General features: G+C 37.9%; 3 protein-coding genes across 3 annotated transcripts; 1 reads left to right on the top strand and 2 right to left on the bottom strand.

Moving 5' to 3' along the window:
- The first annotated feature begins 191 nt into the window (after nt 1-191).
- On the top strand, nt 192-3669 carry sprn2 (shadow of prion protein 2). Its single transcript, XM_071483230.1, has 2 exons — nt 192-405; nt 2353-3669. Exon 2 carries the CDS (start codon nt 2364-2366, stop codon nt 2898-2900), a length of 537 nt encoding a protein of 178 aa, XP_071339331.1. The 5' UTR covers nt 192-405; nt 2353-2363; the 3' UTR covers nt 2901-3669.
- Nucleotides 3670-4641: 972 nt separating this feature from the next.
- LOC139624250 (uncharacterized) lies at nt 4642-9701 on the bottom strand. The gene is made up of 2 exons (XM_071483225.1): nt 9554-9701; nt 4642-7829 (listed from the first exon to the last, which is right to left on the bottom strand). The coding sequence occupies exon 2, from the start codon at nt 7820-7822 to the stop codon at nt 6542-6544; it is 1281 nt and encodes a 426-aa protein (XP_071339326.1). The 5' UTR covers nt 7823-7829; nt 9554-9701; the 3' UTR covers nt 4642-6541.
- Nucleotides 9702-11019: 1318 nt separating this feature from the next.
- On the bottom strand, nt 11020-15178 carry LOC139624251 (uncharacterized). The gene is made up of 2 exons (XM_071483226.1): nt 15141-15178; nt 11020-14266 (listed from the first exon to the last, which is right to left on the bottom strand). Exon 2 carries the CDS (start codon nt 14257-14259, stop codon nt 12979-12981), a length of 1281 nt encoding a protein of 426 aa, XP_071339327.1. The 5' UTR covers nt 14260-14266; nt 15141-15178; the 3' UTR covers nt 11020-12978.
- Nucleotides 15179-17062: the final 1884 nt, after the last annotated feature.

Below are 17062 nucleotides of genomic sequence, written 5' to 3'. Positions count from 1 at the left end.
CTTGTTGTATAATTTAAAATGATTGAATGACACAATTTGCTCAGACGGGTGAGCTATAACATTAGTCATAGTCGAAGCTTCGGGAGAGCTCATTAGGTGTTCTGGTTTATTTACTCCGTGGGTGGTTAAATAATTCAGACAAATTTAGAAACACACTCAGGTATTTATATGCGTGGTGTCATTGGTGCAGCAGATTACTGTACGTTCAGCCAATGAGCAGGTGTGAGTCACAGTGATCCATTCCACCTGATTGAGGTTGTCTGGAGGATAACAGGCTGGTCCTGAAACATACTTTCCTACAGACAGTCACAGGAGTCTGAGCTGCCAACACACGCTTTGTGGAAGAGGAGCATCGTCTTGACTGCTGCACTGCTTTGTTTTCCGTTGAAAACTGCCACTTAACAGGTGAGATTTCTTTCTTCTAAGAAAGGGAGGATAATTTTTTAGAAATAAAATGCCACAATGTTACAAAATTTTAATACAAAGTGGTGTGAAGATTTTCAGCAGGCCAAAACAGTGTTCTCGGTTTTCCTCTGTTGTTTTTGACAGTGTAATTCACTTATTGTGGATGTAATGTTAATATGTCCTCTGCTGCACAAATGATGGCCCATCTCTAGAAAGCGCAATTAGTAATACACCAAGAAGCAGATCAGGGCGCTCCAAATTAAATCAAATTCTGAATGAAATGTTTATCTTCTCTGTTAGTCTGGATTACTGTGGCTGAAATCTGAGAGTCACCGGATTATTCTCAAACTAAGTGACCCAGTGTAATTATAGCTCCGCTCCCTTTCTAAGAGGACACAGATTAGAGTGTAGTTTGACGACAGCACAGCATATGATGTCATGCTGTAGTCAGTGGTGAAGGTATTCTGATTGTTTACTTGTGTAGAAATAATAGTTATGATAATAATACACACACACACACACACACACACACTATAAAAATACTCCCATTACAAGTAAAAGTCCTGCATTTAGAATTGTATTCATGTAACTATTGAAGTATTTGCAAACAACAAAATGTAGTTGAAGTATAAAAAGTGGTACTAACTAGTGTAATATTATTTTATTACTAGATCATTTATTATTGAGCAGTACTGGGTACTTTATTTAAAAAGTCAACTATGAACTTGAGTTGTTAAATAAATTGAAAACAATATTTCTCTGGAGTAGCATTAGTATTGTTGAGGAGTAGAAGTATAAAGTCACATGGAAAGAAGCCATTCAAGTAAAACAGTGATACCTTATAGTGACATATCTAACATACATTGCAGATTACACTTCATAGTAATATATTATTACTGTATAATATGTGTATATTACATATTCTGCACATACATTCTATCTAACGCTATGTACTCAGAGATTATGAAATCCGTCCGATCCTATGTCTGCAGTGTTAAGTTACAGCAGTGACGATGCTTGTGTAAGATGTTTGTTAAAGATGGATTAAGAGCCGTGATCTGTACTGCTCTTAATTTGTCAGAGACATAAAAATACCACACAGCAGGACTAAAGCTGCAATGAGAACATCTCATGTTTGTGACCACTGTGTGACCTAACTCTAACCAGTGGTGGAATATTACTAAGTACATTTACTTAAGTACTGAAGTACAATTATGGAGCATTTATACTTTACTTGAGTACCTTTATACATTAAAGTAACCAAAAGTATATACAATTGTAAAAAAAATTAGCACCACTTCAACCAGCTACAACGTTGGAAATGTTGCACACATGTTCTTTCGTCAATAACAATTAAACCAATATTATAATATGTGATGATATTGTATGCTGAATGTGGCAATTTCCCATTTTTTTCAGTACTTAAGGTATATTTTGCTGATAATACTTGGGAGCTACTTTAGAATTTGAATGCAATTTGCTAGTTTACTTACTAGTATTAATAAAATAATTACCATTATTTAAAAAAAATATGTACAGAATAGCCTTCCTTAATATCTAACATACTTTCTTGTCATGATTTTATTTATAACAATTATTGACAGTTTATTCTTTTTAGGTATATTTATATATTTGCATTTCTTTAATACACATTAACAATGGTTATTGTTTTGTACCTCATGCACTTTTCTTGATGCTGCTAATGTCCTGTCATTGTTTCTATTTTTCCAACTCTTGGACCTGTTTTTTGCTTGAAAAGTGCTCATTAAAATGTCATTATTGATTATTGATAATTATTGTAAATGAATTAATATTATCAGTAACAGAGTATGACTCTTTCAAGTTGTTGAATTGAATTGAATTGAATTGAAATTAGACAGTAAGTTAAATACTCTTCAGTAAGAAATTCACACCTCCTAATGATGTTCCTTTGTCCTGTGTTTACAGAATAAAACATAATGTTGGGCCTGCAGAAACTCCCCCTCACAGCGGTCCTCTGCCTGCTACTGCTTGCCACACTGTTACCCAGTTCTGAGGCCCGGCGTGGTCGTGGAGGTGGTGGCTTTAGCCGAGGTGGAGGAGGTTACAGCCGTGGCTGGGGCGGTGGTGGCGGCCAGGCCTACAGACCAGCACCCGTACAGAGCAGTGGTCCCAGTGCAGGGAAAGTAGCAGGGGCAGCTGCAGCAGGCGCCATAGGAGGAGCAATGCTTGGGTCTGCCTTGAGCCGCCCTGGGTATGGGTATGGATACGGTGGAGGATATGGTGGATATGGTGGATATGGAGGATATGGAGGATATGGAGGATATGGAGCGGGCTATGGCCACCCACGCTATGGTGGTGGTGCCTATGGCCCCAGGCCTGGCTATGAGCCAGAGGGCTCTGGAGATATGGAGTATTACACTGGAGCATCCAGTGGCCCCATCTACAACAGTATCATCGTTGTTATCGGCTCCCTGATGTCCCTGCTGATAAGCCACTGGGTGGCAGTCATGTAGAGCTGGAGATTGAGCTGAGGTCCCAAAAGCAGACACGGAAACAAACCCTGACCAAAAATAACCTGCAACCTGACAGTACAGAGGACTATTTTTGCTTTAAAGTCAAATGTGACCTAAAATATGATTACAGAGGACAAGTTGAGGCCAATTTTCTTTTCTCCTCCATGCACCATGAGAACAGGAAGAGGAATGTGACCCATTATCAGTGTGGCACTGTGCTTCACTCTGCAGGTGCACTGGTGAACACACTTCCTGTAGATATTTGTCGTGACATAATTTGACTCAGTGAATAACTCTCTCTGTAGTATCCCACACCTCTGTTTCTCCTTTTAATGTGTCCAGTCTTTTTATACTATTGATGACTGTGGTGTTGATGATGATACTAATGATGGTGATGATTCAGTGTGTTTTCTGGTAGGCAGATTCTCTACAAAGTGTCAGTGAAGACAGCAGAAAAATGCTGAAACATGAGATGAGTTATTAGGTTATATCTACCTCAAGTAATTGTGTCAGGAGTAGAGTTTAAGAGCAGCTATTCACTTAATATGATAATGCCATTTCTCAGTATATTTCAACTAAACTTAACCTTTTTGTCCCTCCTGATTCACATTGTCTACTCTGACTATGTTACATTTTCAGTGTATTGCTTGTATATGTATACTTTACCTAATTAAAATACGTTTATGCCATTTTTTAGACTTTTATGTAAAAGAGCAAAATATGGTCCCATGTTATTATTGTTACATAAGTAAAAAGAACTTAGAACAAACATTTCTGTTGAATTTTATTGTCTACATTGTTGTGAAAAGTGACCATTCAAATGTAACCTGCTAAAATAACAGTGGATGATCCACTAGGTAGCTATGTTTACATACCTAACATATGTCTACATTTGATGTGACAACAGATTAGACCTTTTGAAAAAACTCAGAGTATTTAATTCAAACACCTGAGTCAGCAGGAGCCAAACCCAATCTCAACTCAAGCTCCACTGTTTTCCAGAGCTTTCAACCATATCTCACTGCCATTACCTGGCACAAAAAATCTTCCAGTTTCAACCTTTAAACTGACATGGACAAGTAGTCCTAAAATGTGCTCAGAATAATGAAAGGTTTACTGACACAGCCCTCATGTAGTTCTTCATGTTGCTACAACAGACTTGACTTTTTTCACCGTCTGAGTTTTAGTTTACAGTTAACCCAGAGGTATAGTTTGCCCTCTATGTAAAATCAAGTCACTCAGTATCTGCAGTACTGATGCTTTTGGAAACAAGGCTTTGTGAGGGTGAAAAATGGCCAGAATTACCTGAACATTGCATGTTGCAGTGGTGGAAATAAACTTTTGCATACAAACAATTTTGAAGGTACTTATCTGAGTATTTCCATTGTCTGCTGTGTTATACTTTGCATGTATTGCACACACACATAAAAAAATATTTGAATATGTTAAGAATGACATTGTTGCCTTTTTCTAAATGTTTCTGAAAACCAATTAAGATGAAAATGCCATATTATGTAAAAAAAAAAAAAAGGTTTCCTTTTGATATTACATTAAGATTATCAAGCATCAAATAATTTCAGCTCAATCCACCTAAAAAAAATGTAACCAGATTATTTTACCCTCACTTTTGGTGATAAATGTGTCATCAAGTTGTTCTCCTCGAAAGCTTTTCATTTAATGCTGGTTTTCAGTCAAAATGTCACCTCCATTTTAAATGTAATAAAACAAATATCCACAAATGTAAATTCGCAAAGTTAAGAAGTTTATTTATCCAGAGAAGCAAAAAGTGCAAATCACCGCTTAGTGTTCAGTAGAACCTCTAACAGCACAGTGAATGTGATCCGTCACAAGAGAGGACATTCATGTCTTTACAAGTGATTAATGTGCATTTTCAGATACATTCAAAGCCAGAAACATGATCACATTGGCTACATATGACAACACATTAAAGATACACTGTGGAGTTTTTTTTTTTTTACCCCTCGTGGTCAGGGATTGTTCTGCTGTCAATCTATAAAATGCATTTGTTGTCATTACAGTTTAGTGATAAATTGACAGCACACTGCAAATTGTGGAGAGCTGCAAGAGAAAGGCATGAGATTTCTAAACAGAAAAATCAAAAGGCAGATGTTACTTGGCTTTATACCAAGATGGAAGTGGCATTGTTTCTTTGTCACATTTATTTACTTACTGCACAGAGAGCAGTAACAGCTGTACACCTACTGTAGCTAGTTACAAATTTTCCTATGTTCATAAACAGGAAGTTTCAAATAATGACTATGTCAATTGGGTTTTAAAATAGTAGTTATGTTCAACATTTGTTAGTCATGTTTGTGATTTGTCAAGAAATTTTAAATATGAACAGTTTTTTGCAATTTAAACTCCAGGCAGTACCTTTAAAATGTTTTTTTAAGTCGTCAGCTTCCCAAATTAGAAAAATTATTATCTTGATATCAAAGTTTGGTGAGCTGATAATGCAAGATAATATTCCATAGCTTTGGGAGATGAGTTTAGCTCAGAATTAATGGATCAGGAGTCCTACACTTTAAGAGCACTTATACAATGACAAGCTACCCCAGAGACAAAGAAGAGAGGCAAAACACTGGGTAGACAAGGGAGAGGAGGCAAGTATATAGAAAAATATGCAACATTAGTACACATGGAAATTAATAAACATTTAGAAAAAGTGCTCTTTGCTTGCAGTGAGTGCAAAGTAAGTAATTTTCTGAGTATTAGGACAACAGCATGCATTCGATTGTATGTCTGTTTAGAGAATCTGTTTATCCCAATAAAATAAGTATCAACAGTTATAATAGTCAGCCTTTTTTGGTTTGGGTTTCTGTGGCTCACTGGACCTTATATGATAAGAAATCACATATATCTTGTGCTACAAAGACATGAGTAGATATGACCCATTACAAATACTTAGTCATGCTTATAGTGTAAAATCTCTCAGTCTAAAGCCCTGATACTAGTTGTATGGTAATAATAGAGAAATTGAATATTCAACAAGTTCACCGTTTTCCAACTCTGCCCTTGAATCAGACAGTCCTTGAACATAAATGTGTCTGGAGTTAATGAAATGATGTCATACCTGAAGCACTTCTCTATTGTTGCCAAGTAGTTTATTTACACAGATCATCACCATGACAGAGCCTGTACCAGCTCCACAGGTGCAAACTAATCCGCCCTGATGCTTTTTCCTCTGAGACATACGAAAGACAAAACCCTGGCCAGTTTCCCTCACTAAATAACTATTTTAAAAATTGTTTTTCTCTAAAACATGTATTACAAACACAGAGAGATGAGTCAGTGCTAGTGCCACTCGTCTATGGCTAGAGAGCCTATTAAATTAAATCTAAGTGGACATTAATGAATCAAATTTCTCACCACCATTGACATTGTGCATTAGAGTACAGTTAATGGCTCAGGGCTTTTTCTCTTTCTGAGGAGGATGGGGGACAGGGAAGTACAATTTCTTGCAACACTTTTGACTGTCTTACCTTTTCCATTCCCTTCCTTGAATACATAGTTCAAACATGCAACCTAAAAATAAACTGTAAGAGATTCCTCCCTCCCTAATTATTTTACATCAGTCTCGTGAAACATATTCTCCATCACTTTCCCTGCTAATAAAAGCCTCAGTGCAGTATCATTAGCATGTTGCTATTCAGTAGCATCAGTATAACACTGGTCACCACAGCTAAAAGCCCTTGTAAGCCCATCTCCAATCCCTGGACCCTATTTCCAATGTTGCGGTCTGTCTTTTTTAAGTACGTTTCAGAGTAAATCATGTACAGCTCCAAACATCTCCTGGTCTTCAGCTGCTCAATCAGTGCCGGGTAGCCAATCTCCACAATGCTGACTGTATCATCGTCTTCAGTACCACTGGCAGCCTGTGAAACTGAAGGTGCAGGATTGGCTTCAGGCTGATTCAGAGAACGGGGAGTTGAAGGTGCAGAGGCTGAGGAGTTTTCTTCTGCAGTGCTGTTGGTCTCTGTTGTCTTGTTGCTTGTACCAGTGTCTGGCCCTGAGGTGACAACAGAAGTTGTAGTGGGTGTGGCAGCAGCTGGTTTGTTTTTTGGCTTTTGATTCTCCCCAGGAAGAATGTCTGTCCTCTTCATGCATGAGTCCATGTAGCTGTCATAGGTCTTAGGAGGTTGACTGTACTGGTAATCTCTGCTGTAATCATTGGTATCAGTAGACTTGACACCGTATCTCCTGTACATGTAGTGGTTGTAGTATTGCTCCTCCTGGGCGTTGTGGAAGTGGAAGTGAGGACGAGGGAATCTTCCTAGCCCGTAGCCCAGAGCCATTCCTGCCACAGCCCCTCCAGCTGCTGCCATTGCTGCACTGCGTCCGAACCCTCTGGATTTCTCTTGGGGATACATCCCCATTGCATTAACTGACTGGGAAAATGGAGAGCCACCCCCAGCACCATAACCCCCGTAACCAAAACTGCCACCATAGTGAGGGCTCAGGATTCTGTTGTTTGGGTTTTGGTTGACATATCCACCTGGATAGCCTCCATGACCTCCAATACCACCATAACCTCCATGATTTCCATGACCACGGTAACCTCCTCCATATGGGGAGCCCCGTGCTGGATACTGGTTATGGTACCCTCCTCCACCCCGCTGGTTAGGGTAGCTGCCTGGATACCCAGGTCTTCCTGGCTGTGCAGGGTAGCCTCCTTGATTGGTTAGTCCAGGCTGTTTGGGGTAGTCACCCCTAGAGCTGTGGCCCTGATTACTTTTGTGGCCTGTATTAGTGTTACTGTGGCCGCTGCCACGGTTTGATGTAGGTAACTTTTTTGAGCTGAAGCTTTTCCCAAAGCCGCCACCTATTTTCCTAGCCAGTGAAGAATGGGTTTGAAACAAAAGAAGTGACAGACACAGTACAGATAATGAATTCAGCTTCATCTTCACCCTGTAGGAATGGTCAGGGAGAGAAAAGGAACATTAAGACAGGGAGAAAAAGGTGAGGAAAAATTGTAATAATAATACTTGGATTTTATCATTTTACCCTTAAAAAGTCGTGTCTTATTTCATGAGAGCTGTCTTTATTTTCAGAAACCATAAAATCCTTGAGTTTTCACTAACTGCATCTCTTGATGCACAAGAGAACATGCACCACAAGTTTTATTGAGCTGAGCATACAAGGAACAGCTGTACGACTGTAGAGCATTGTGTTAGCCATGTCTCCTAGATACAACATTGAAAGAGCACAGTGCACCCTGGATAACAAAGTTATTGCTGGCAGCAAATGGCACTCCTTCTGTCAAGTCTGTAACTAACTTAATCATCAGTATCATGACATATCTTGTATCTTGTATGAAATACTATAATTCTTATTATTTTAAGTGTCAATTTAGCAGATGATCATTTTCCCTATTAATCACTTATCACAGAAAACAGTGAGCAGTGCCCATCTTAAACTCCCAGAACCCAAATTGACGTCTTCAAATTCCTTGTTTTATCATACAAGCAGTCCAAAACCTAAAGATATGTAGTGTACTATCATTTTAAAAACTGCAAATCGTCACATCTGAGAAGCTGAGAATGACATTCAATTGCAATTGCCAATTAATTTTCTGTCACTGGACTGATCAATCAACTCTTGATTTTATCTATAAATCCCACCAGGTTTAATTGACCTTTATTCCTTAATTTAAGGCTATGAAAGATGTTAGTAACTACTGTAATAGTAACTGATGTTAGTAACTACTGTAACACACGCTGACACTAAGAAATTACCTGTATGTCAGTATTTGAATTATAAAATGAAATGAAATGATCAGGCAACAGTTTTTTCTTATCGTGTCTAGTGTCGAGTCTTGTTTAAACATTAATATGATTAAGTCATTAACAGAGAAACATAAAAAGAAATGCCTCCTGTCTGGCAAATTATTTGGTGGTTTCAGATCATTAAATACTCTATTCCCTTGCGAGATAGTACATTGGCTGCTTTTGGCAATTAAAGTATCAATAAGTATTGATGGATCCGCTGATAAAGTCCTGATAGCCTACTGGTACTGATACATGTGATCTAGTCATATTACTTAGTATTATCGAAACCAAGTTTTATGTTACCACTCCCCCTCACATTTCACTGTTGCAAACACAGGCACTTCCACATTTTTAGTTTGTTGTCAACCAAATGGTAGCAGGTAAAACTAAAGAAGCTGTGGCTGATTTGCTAAATGTTGATGTAGCCTCTGATCGTACTGTTTTCACAGACATCTCTCCTCTCATCACTGCCAACACCAAAACATGGCCAACCCCCCGTGAGCGATTTCACAGCCGTCGCCTAGTGACAAGCATTAGATAGACTGCGAATCCCCATATTACAAGACAGGTTATATATCTCGTACTCAGCCTGTGAGACCACGACATTATGAAATGTTTAGTAATAATTATGGTACAGAAGTCAAAGTCACGGGATGAGGTCAGCATTTTTCTTTTTAATGGATCTGCCAACGTTAAATTTCACCCTCAACTCGCTCTTATCTTGTATCGACAGTGCGCTCGCTTCGATGTAGCCTCTCCTCTATTACCGTCCTAAAGATCGGTTTGCTATCAGGAAGTGGTGCAAAAAAAAAAAAAAAAATCAGCGTTAAAATTGAGTTACTTTACAAAAAGAAACAGTCTTACCTCGATATAAGGTTGTTTAGTTGTTTTATTTCGCCTCACCAAGCTTCCTGTGGTGTATCCGTAGACTCTACACGCCTCCTCTTGTAAATTGATGTAAACGGTTCAACCGTTTGCGACCTTGATAGCTCCATATGACGTCACGCCGCGCGAGGGATGTGGTGAGACAGAGGACAGATATCTCTGTTTACAGAAAGCGCAGTCAGTGTGTATCAGCAATATATCAACATGTCAAAATTTTACACTGCATATATCCAACAAATATATATTTCCCCAGATTTTCAGATGCTGATAAAAAAAAAAAAAAAAAAAAAATCTACCAGAATTCTTAATACATTTATTCTACCAATGTATACACTCGCTTACCTTTTGGGCTCAATTGACAAATTATATAATGTGTAAAAGTAAAAATATGAAGATATTAAAAATAGCATTACATATTATGAATATAATAAATATGTCACAGAAATCATGGTAAATCTGTTGATACTATACGGTAAATTTCATATACATAAATGCAGATTAACAAAAATCACCCCCAACTTTATTGGTGTTTTTTTAGGGGAATTCATAGAGTATGTTAAGTCTCTTGATCCTATCAACACACAAAAGGACTGTCAAGCTGTATAATGAACTTTTTAAAGAGGAATAATCCTTAAACCTTTTTTTGTCTCAGTTTTATTGTACTTTATTTGATTGATTCAATATGCCTTTATATTATATTGTTTCTCATTATATCATGTTATCTCCTTTATATTTTGTTTTTTTTTTACTTTCTATTTATTTTATTTTATTTCTGTTGAGTACGTTTGTATTCCATGTACTGTATGTGTGTACGTTTTTCAATAAAGACTTTTTTAAAAAAAACAAACAAAAAACAAAAACACAAGCTAGGGGCGGAGTTTCACTGGACTCACTTCCCAGCATCTTCAAACCTTGTGACCATGTCAGCCTCATATGGAAAATCACTAGTGGTGGAAAAAACCTTTGCTCTTTCCCAGTACTGGTGCAACAGTGTAGAAATACTCTATTAAAAGCCCTGCATTCAAAATGTACTTAAGTAAAAGTGCAGACATATTATTATCAGCAAAATGCTAAGGGCATGGGTTTGGTTTTATCTTTGGGAGGGACAAACACACTTGTTCTTTAGCTCTGTTTTTTCTTTCATGTTAAGACACATAAAAAAACATACTCTGCTAAAAGTTTATTTTATTGAACATGTATTTGCTGATATAACTGGCCTGAAACCCTGAAACCCAGGCTCTTTAGAATAAAATTATACCTGACATTAACAAACAAATCAAATGGACAAGCTGTGGCTAATTTACCTTATAAATGATATTCATGCCTTAATGACCAATATGCAGTAATAACTCTGGTGAAAGGGGGCACAGATGACATTAAATAGAAGATGTTATGAGATACAAAGAAGATGTTTAGATTGAATGTAACACAAACCATACACGCCATATTTGTCCGCCTATTTATTCAAGATGTTTGAAGTAAAAGACATAAAGTTTTAGTCAAATACACCCATCAAATTTTTGAGTCACGTATGAGTATTTCTTGTTATCATACCATGTGAGACAGTTCTATGTCTTCTATCTCAAAATCATTAGGTACCAATGTCATAAGATGAAAGCCCAGTTCTTCCAAGGATCAAAGACTTGAAACTTTACTAAACCAAAGGTTACATTTCAGCATAGCTTGTAAGTGCCTCATTGAACAATACGTCACTTTTATTAATTTTTAATGTAATGTAATATAGTAATACCCTTCAGCCAGTTGCTGTTAATCTCAAAAGCTCCCATTTGTTCGTTGGCAGCACTGTGGATTTGTGGTAAAAGGATGTTTCTTTAGTGCAAGCTGAGCTCTGGGAGAAGAAATAAGCAGGAGGTTGTGGGTTCCCTTTGTAGCCAGAGTGGAGAGCTCGGCGCAGGAATACATTGTGGAACAGATGACGCCACCTGCTGATCATTGAAAGTCCTAAATGGAAAACCATATGAGGAGAATCTGTGAACCCATAACCACCTGACTCTTTTACAATCAAAAAAGCCATGACAATAAAATTTCTGTTAATTCAGTTAATATATTAACCCAAAGAAGCCATTAGTTAATGAGCTATGTTGTGACCACAGTGGCTTCTTTACAGTAATAATGCATGGAGCCATGATACTGATACTGAATGAACAACATGTGTTTGCACAAAAAGGGTAGAATATAAACCATTAGTTCACAATTACAACTCCACAGTGCACATTTACTTTGTTTGATAATTAAAAAGTCATAATCCAATCTCAGCAACCACAGACTGATAATAAAAAATAACATTCAGTATGTGTAGAGATGAATTCAGTTCAGATGCAGTACAGCAGATGTACGAAGCACTTTTGTAATCACAAGCTACCCCTGATACAGGAAAAAGAAGGGAGGAGGGAGGCAAGTATATAAATATATTCCAAAACATTCAGCGTACTGTACAAAGCAAGGGTAGTTCACATGGAGAAAAATACTACCATCTTCCACAATACATAAATACCCTTTTTAAAAATTAAGCAGTGTTAGGACAACAACATGCATAAAGCTGAAGAGTGTTTTATCCAAGCAAATGTTTTTGATTTTCTGTATTACAGTGATCCATATGGTGATTGCATTCAGTTATGTTTTATACATCAACAAAATATTATCAGTTACAAATACTAAGTTATGCTCACAATGTAAAAATTAGTATTCATATATTCACTATATTCTTATTATTCAATATAATATTCATTCTTTCCTCTTTAGACTGCCTTTGATTCAGACAGCACCCCTTACACTTGAAGCACATCTCCATTATTGCAAAGCTGTTTATTTACGCAGGCAACACTGTAACAGAGATGGCTGCAGCTCCAGGGTGAAAACTAATCCCCTCAGCCACTGACGCTTGACAGTTTGCTTAAATAAATAAACAAGACTAAGTCTACAGTTGTGCTCTCAGCTCTGTGAGGTTCTACATAAACACAGTGATGCTTTGAGTTAAATGCTAATGTCAGTATGCTATCATGCTTTCAGTGTTTACCATGCTCACCATCTTAGATCAAGGTGTGGTAAATAACACTCAGCTTAGCTGAGGATGATAAGAATGTCATACATTTTGCAGATGGTATTGAATGGAAAAAAATCATGACATCACCAAAGGTATTACATTTTATTATGACAATCTACCCAAAACTCATCAAGATATGTTACCCAAAGCCAAAAATGTCAACCTTATGCTATTGGGATTAGTCCTCCGTGGTACCCAAATGTCTGTACAAGATTTAATGGTGATCATCATCAAATAGTTGTCAAGATAATTTCAGTCTGGAACAAAGTGGTGGAACAACTGACTGACACTGTCATCCCTTGAGCCATGCTGCTTATTTACTTAACTGCTAATGAAGACCTTAGTGCAGCAGCATTAGCATGTTGCTGTTCAGTAGCATCAGTATAGTACTGGTGATCACAGCTAAAAACCCTTGTCCAACACCAGCCCCGTTGCTGGTGTTGGACTCTGTCTTCTTCTTCAAATACTTTTCAGAGTAAGCCATGTACAGCTCCAAACATCTCCTGACTTTTAGCTGTCTGATCAGGGCTGGGTAGCCGATTTCCACAATGCTGACTGTATCATCATCGTCGTCAGTATCAGCTTTTCTGACAGCCTGTGAAGCTGGAGGCACAGGACTAGCTTCAGACTGATTAAGAGAGCGTGGAGGTGAAGATGCAGCTGTTGAGGACTTTCCTGCTGCAGTGGCTCTGTCTTCTGTTGTGTTGCTGCCTGTGCCAGTATCTGGAGCTGAGGTGACAGTAGTAGTTGTAGTTGTGGTGGAGGTGGAGGTGGTGGTGGTGGTGGCAGCTGGTTTGTTTTTTGGCTTTTGATTCTCTGCAGGGAGAACATCTGTTCTCTTCATGCATGAGTCCATGTAGCTGTCATAGGTCTCGGGGGGTTGACTGTACTTGTAGTCTCTGCTGTAATCATTGGTATCAGTAGACTTGACACCATATCTCCTGTACATGTAGTGGTTGTAGTATTGCTCCTCCTGGGCGTTGTGGAAGTCAAAGTGCGGACGAGGGAATCTTCCTAGCCCGTAGCCCAGAGCCATTCCTGCCACAGCCCCTCCAGCTGCTGCCATTACTGCACTGCGCCCAAACCCTCTGGATTTCTCTTTGGGATACACCCCCATTGCCTGAACTGACTGGGAAAATGGAGAGCCACCCCCAGCACCATAACCCCCGTAACCAAAGCTGCCACCATAGTGAGGGCTCAGGATTCTGTTGTTTGGGTTGTAGTTCACGTATCCACCTGGATAACCTCCATAACCGCCATAACTTCCATGACCACCATAACCGCCATAACCTCCATGACCACCATAACCACCATAACCTCCTCCATATGGGTAGCCCTGTGCTGGGTTACCAAAAGCTGGATAGCCCCGCGCTGGGTATCCTGGTTGCTGGGGATAACCTCCTGGGTTAGGGTAACCCACAGGTCTTCCTGGTTGCTGAGGGTAGCCTCCTTGGTTGAACTGCTGTGTACCCTTAGACTTATTGTCAAGATTTGTTTTTGTTTTGGGGGTCTTCTTAAAGAGATTTATTTTCTTGCCAAGCCCTATTCTCTTCTCGGCCAGGGAAAAATGTATATTCAAAAGAAGGGACAGACACAGTGCAGCTATTACAGTCAGCTTCATCTTTGCACTGCAGAGAGAAGCCAGGTAGAGAAACATAAGTAGAACTACAGATAGTGAAAATATAAGAATGCAACTAACAGTCATGTTCCTCATCAGTTAATCTGTCAGTTATTTCCTTGATCATTTGTATATCTATGAAATGTCAACAAGCAATGAAACATGCAAATGCACACTTCCCACAACTCAAAGTGCAATCTTAAAACAACTTTTAAAAAATCCACATTTTCATATTTCATATAAATTTCATAAACTATCATATATGATGAGGAATAACAGCAAATCCTTACATTGAAATGATAAAACTTGACATTTTTGCCAGTGAATGAAAGATATTTCAATGAAAGAATATCAGTTAGTTATAGTTAGAATTCATTTTCTTTCTTTCAACTAATCAATGAATTGACTAATCATTACAGTTCTTATAAATTAAAACTAAATTAAAACTAAACTATATAACATTACATTATGTTAGTAAACATTTACAGCCTTGATACGTTTTTGCACCACCTGTTTTATCCCATAGGTTCAACATGAAGCTGTGGGTCCAAAATAGCACCAGGCTTAAAATATCTTAGACCCTTCAGACTAAACAGGCGTCCAAATGTCACTCTTGTTTGTAGTTTATGTTGTTTCCAAGGCTCTGTAGCCTAATTTTTTTCTCAAAACGCCCTTGAACACCCGAAGAAAATGTTATAAATACCCAATGCTTGCATGTCACCCGATATCCATTAAGAGTAAGAAAAGACTGTCACATTCATAACACCCACCAGGGACTGTATGGTTGGTTAGTGACGCATTGTGAAGACATTTTCAGCTTTCTATGGAAAAAAGTTACAAACATGACATGAGTCAAATCAAGAATATTCATACACACCACTGACCTGGTGCTGTCGGTGCCTCCACAACACTGCCGTTTCTTCCTAGATCATGTGGTTCCCACTCCTCCTCTCACCCCCTCCCTTCCCCCGTCTGTGGGCAAAATAGGGGGTGCAAGAAGTTTTCGATTATTCAAAGTTCAAGTCTCAACCCCACGCTGTAAAATATCCCATTATTACAAAAGATGGACTTTTCCCTTTCATGGTTTCCATCAAAACTTGAAGAAAACACGGAGGTGTCACCCAGAGAGTTGGTGATTTTAAGTGTCCTACATGAGACTCTTTTAAACGGGGTGGCAGAGCTGTCACGGTGTCTTTCCACAGCGGGAGCGCCGGGCCTTGACGACTCAGGGGTCTGAGTTTCTAATCTAAAAAATTAAGAAACAAGCAAAAATGGAAAAAAGCATAGCACCTTCAATTTTGACTGCCTTTTATAGAGTATCCAGTTTGTTCATATCTATGTACAAATTTTGACAGAGGTTACGATTTTTACTTTTAACGGTGAATGGTAGCCTAAACGACCTTGTTCATATTTGGTAGGCTACATTGCATTAAATGTTATCGAAAGGAAAGGTTTAGTCTGCACAAATCACCATAGCAACAGACTGTCAGTGTGCTCCTTGTTGCACAACATCCACTCATTGCATAAGGCAACAGGCCCTGAGCTAAATACACTTCCATTTTTTGTCTAATATCAAGAGTTACAAAAGGCAGACTTTTCAAAGTGTAGCAAACAAAACAAAATAGATAAAATGTAACACTCAGCATGTAGGATAAGTGATAAACGATAAATGTCATGAACATATATGAGTATAATAATAGTATATATAATATATAATAGTAGAAATCTAAATATAAAATTGTGATATGATTAGTGATGAGTCTATAAGCAAATAAAATAAAACTTGACTTAATCTTAAGTAACTGTAATAGTAGCAAGAAAAAGTAAGTCAATGCTCCGTATTTGTATTTATGTATAAATGTATCTTGAAATATGGTCTGATCTTCATCAAAGTTACAATAATGAACAAACACAATCTGTTCTAACTAATATCACACAAATTATTGCATTGATTTTGTTCATATTATAGTTGGACAAAGTGTGCTATTCAGAAGAACCATCTCCTGATGTGAACCGTGCCCTGCAAGAAAGAGATCCCCCCCACCCACCAAAAGTGGTTCAACCAGTCATTAAGTCCAAGGGTTCACTTACTTTTTCCATCACCACCACTGTAAATGTCTAATAGGTGTGATTAATAAAGACATGAAATGTTATCATTGTTTGTGTGGTATTAGCTCAAGTACATTGTGTTTGAACAACAATTTGTTAATTGTAAGGACATGTAAGAAAAGCACAGGTGCTATGTATATAATATACATCCACCAATAAATACTTGCAGTGCAACAAATGCTTCTTCCTTTGAGGAAATGATGCAAGAAAAAGCAGAGGATAAAAACAAATACAAATAACATAAATAAAAATATGAATAAATAAATGCAATGTGATAATCAATGCTAAATGGATAGATTTACACTAGCAGTTAACTTTTTAAACTTGTATTGAATTGCACTGATATCTCTTAAAAACCTATTGAGAAAGTGTTACCTTGGATGTTTCTATTTTTAGACACATTTGACAGGTAATGTTAGATGTAGGGCTATTTAGAATCCCAAGAACTCCAGCGATCATTTGTGATTAAAGTTACTTTAGATATTAATATATATATATATATATAAATATCTAATCAATTCAATCAACACATTTGCTCTTGGTTTAGGCATGGATTCTTGTGTATAGGTGACGCCACCTGCTGGACATGAAAAACCATACATGCTGCTGCTGTGATGAGTGTTTTTGTGCACTCATAACAATCTTTTTATTTTTCAGGATATGGGGTCATGACATAGACTAAATCATTGGACCAGAA

The sequence above is a fragment of the Trachinotus anak genome, unplaced genomic scaffold (genome assembly GCF_046630095.1).
Source record: "Trachinotus anak isolate AG129_WGS33_773 ecotype Australia unplaced genomic scaffold, CSIRO_AGI_Tana_v1 ptg000008l, whole genome shotgun sequence".
Classification (NCBI taxonomy): domain Eukaryota; kingdom Metazoa; phylum Chordata; class Actinopteri; order Carangiformes; family Carangidae; genus Trachinotus; species Trachinotus anak.
The sequence above is the reverse complement of the archived record's forward strand: the minus strand, read 5'-3'. Positions and strand labels throughout refer to the sequence as shown.

Excerpts from the sequence above, each read along its gene's own strand:
- sprn2 (XM_071483230.1), top strand. The coding sequence starts at position 2,364 with ATGTTGGGCCTGCAGAAACTCCCCCTCACAGCGGTCCTCTGCCTGCTA.
- LOC139624250 (XM_071483225.1), bottom strand. The coding sequence starts at position 7,822 with ATGAAGCTGAATTCATTATCTGTACTGTGTCTGTCACTTCTTTTGTTT.
- LOC139624251 (XM_071483226.1), bottom strand. The coding sequence starts at position 14,259 with ATGAAGCTGACTGTAATAGCTGCACTGTGTCTGTCCCTTCTTTTGAAT.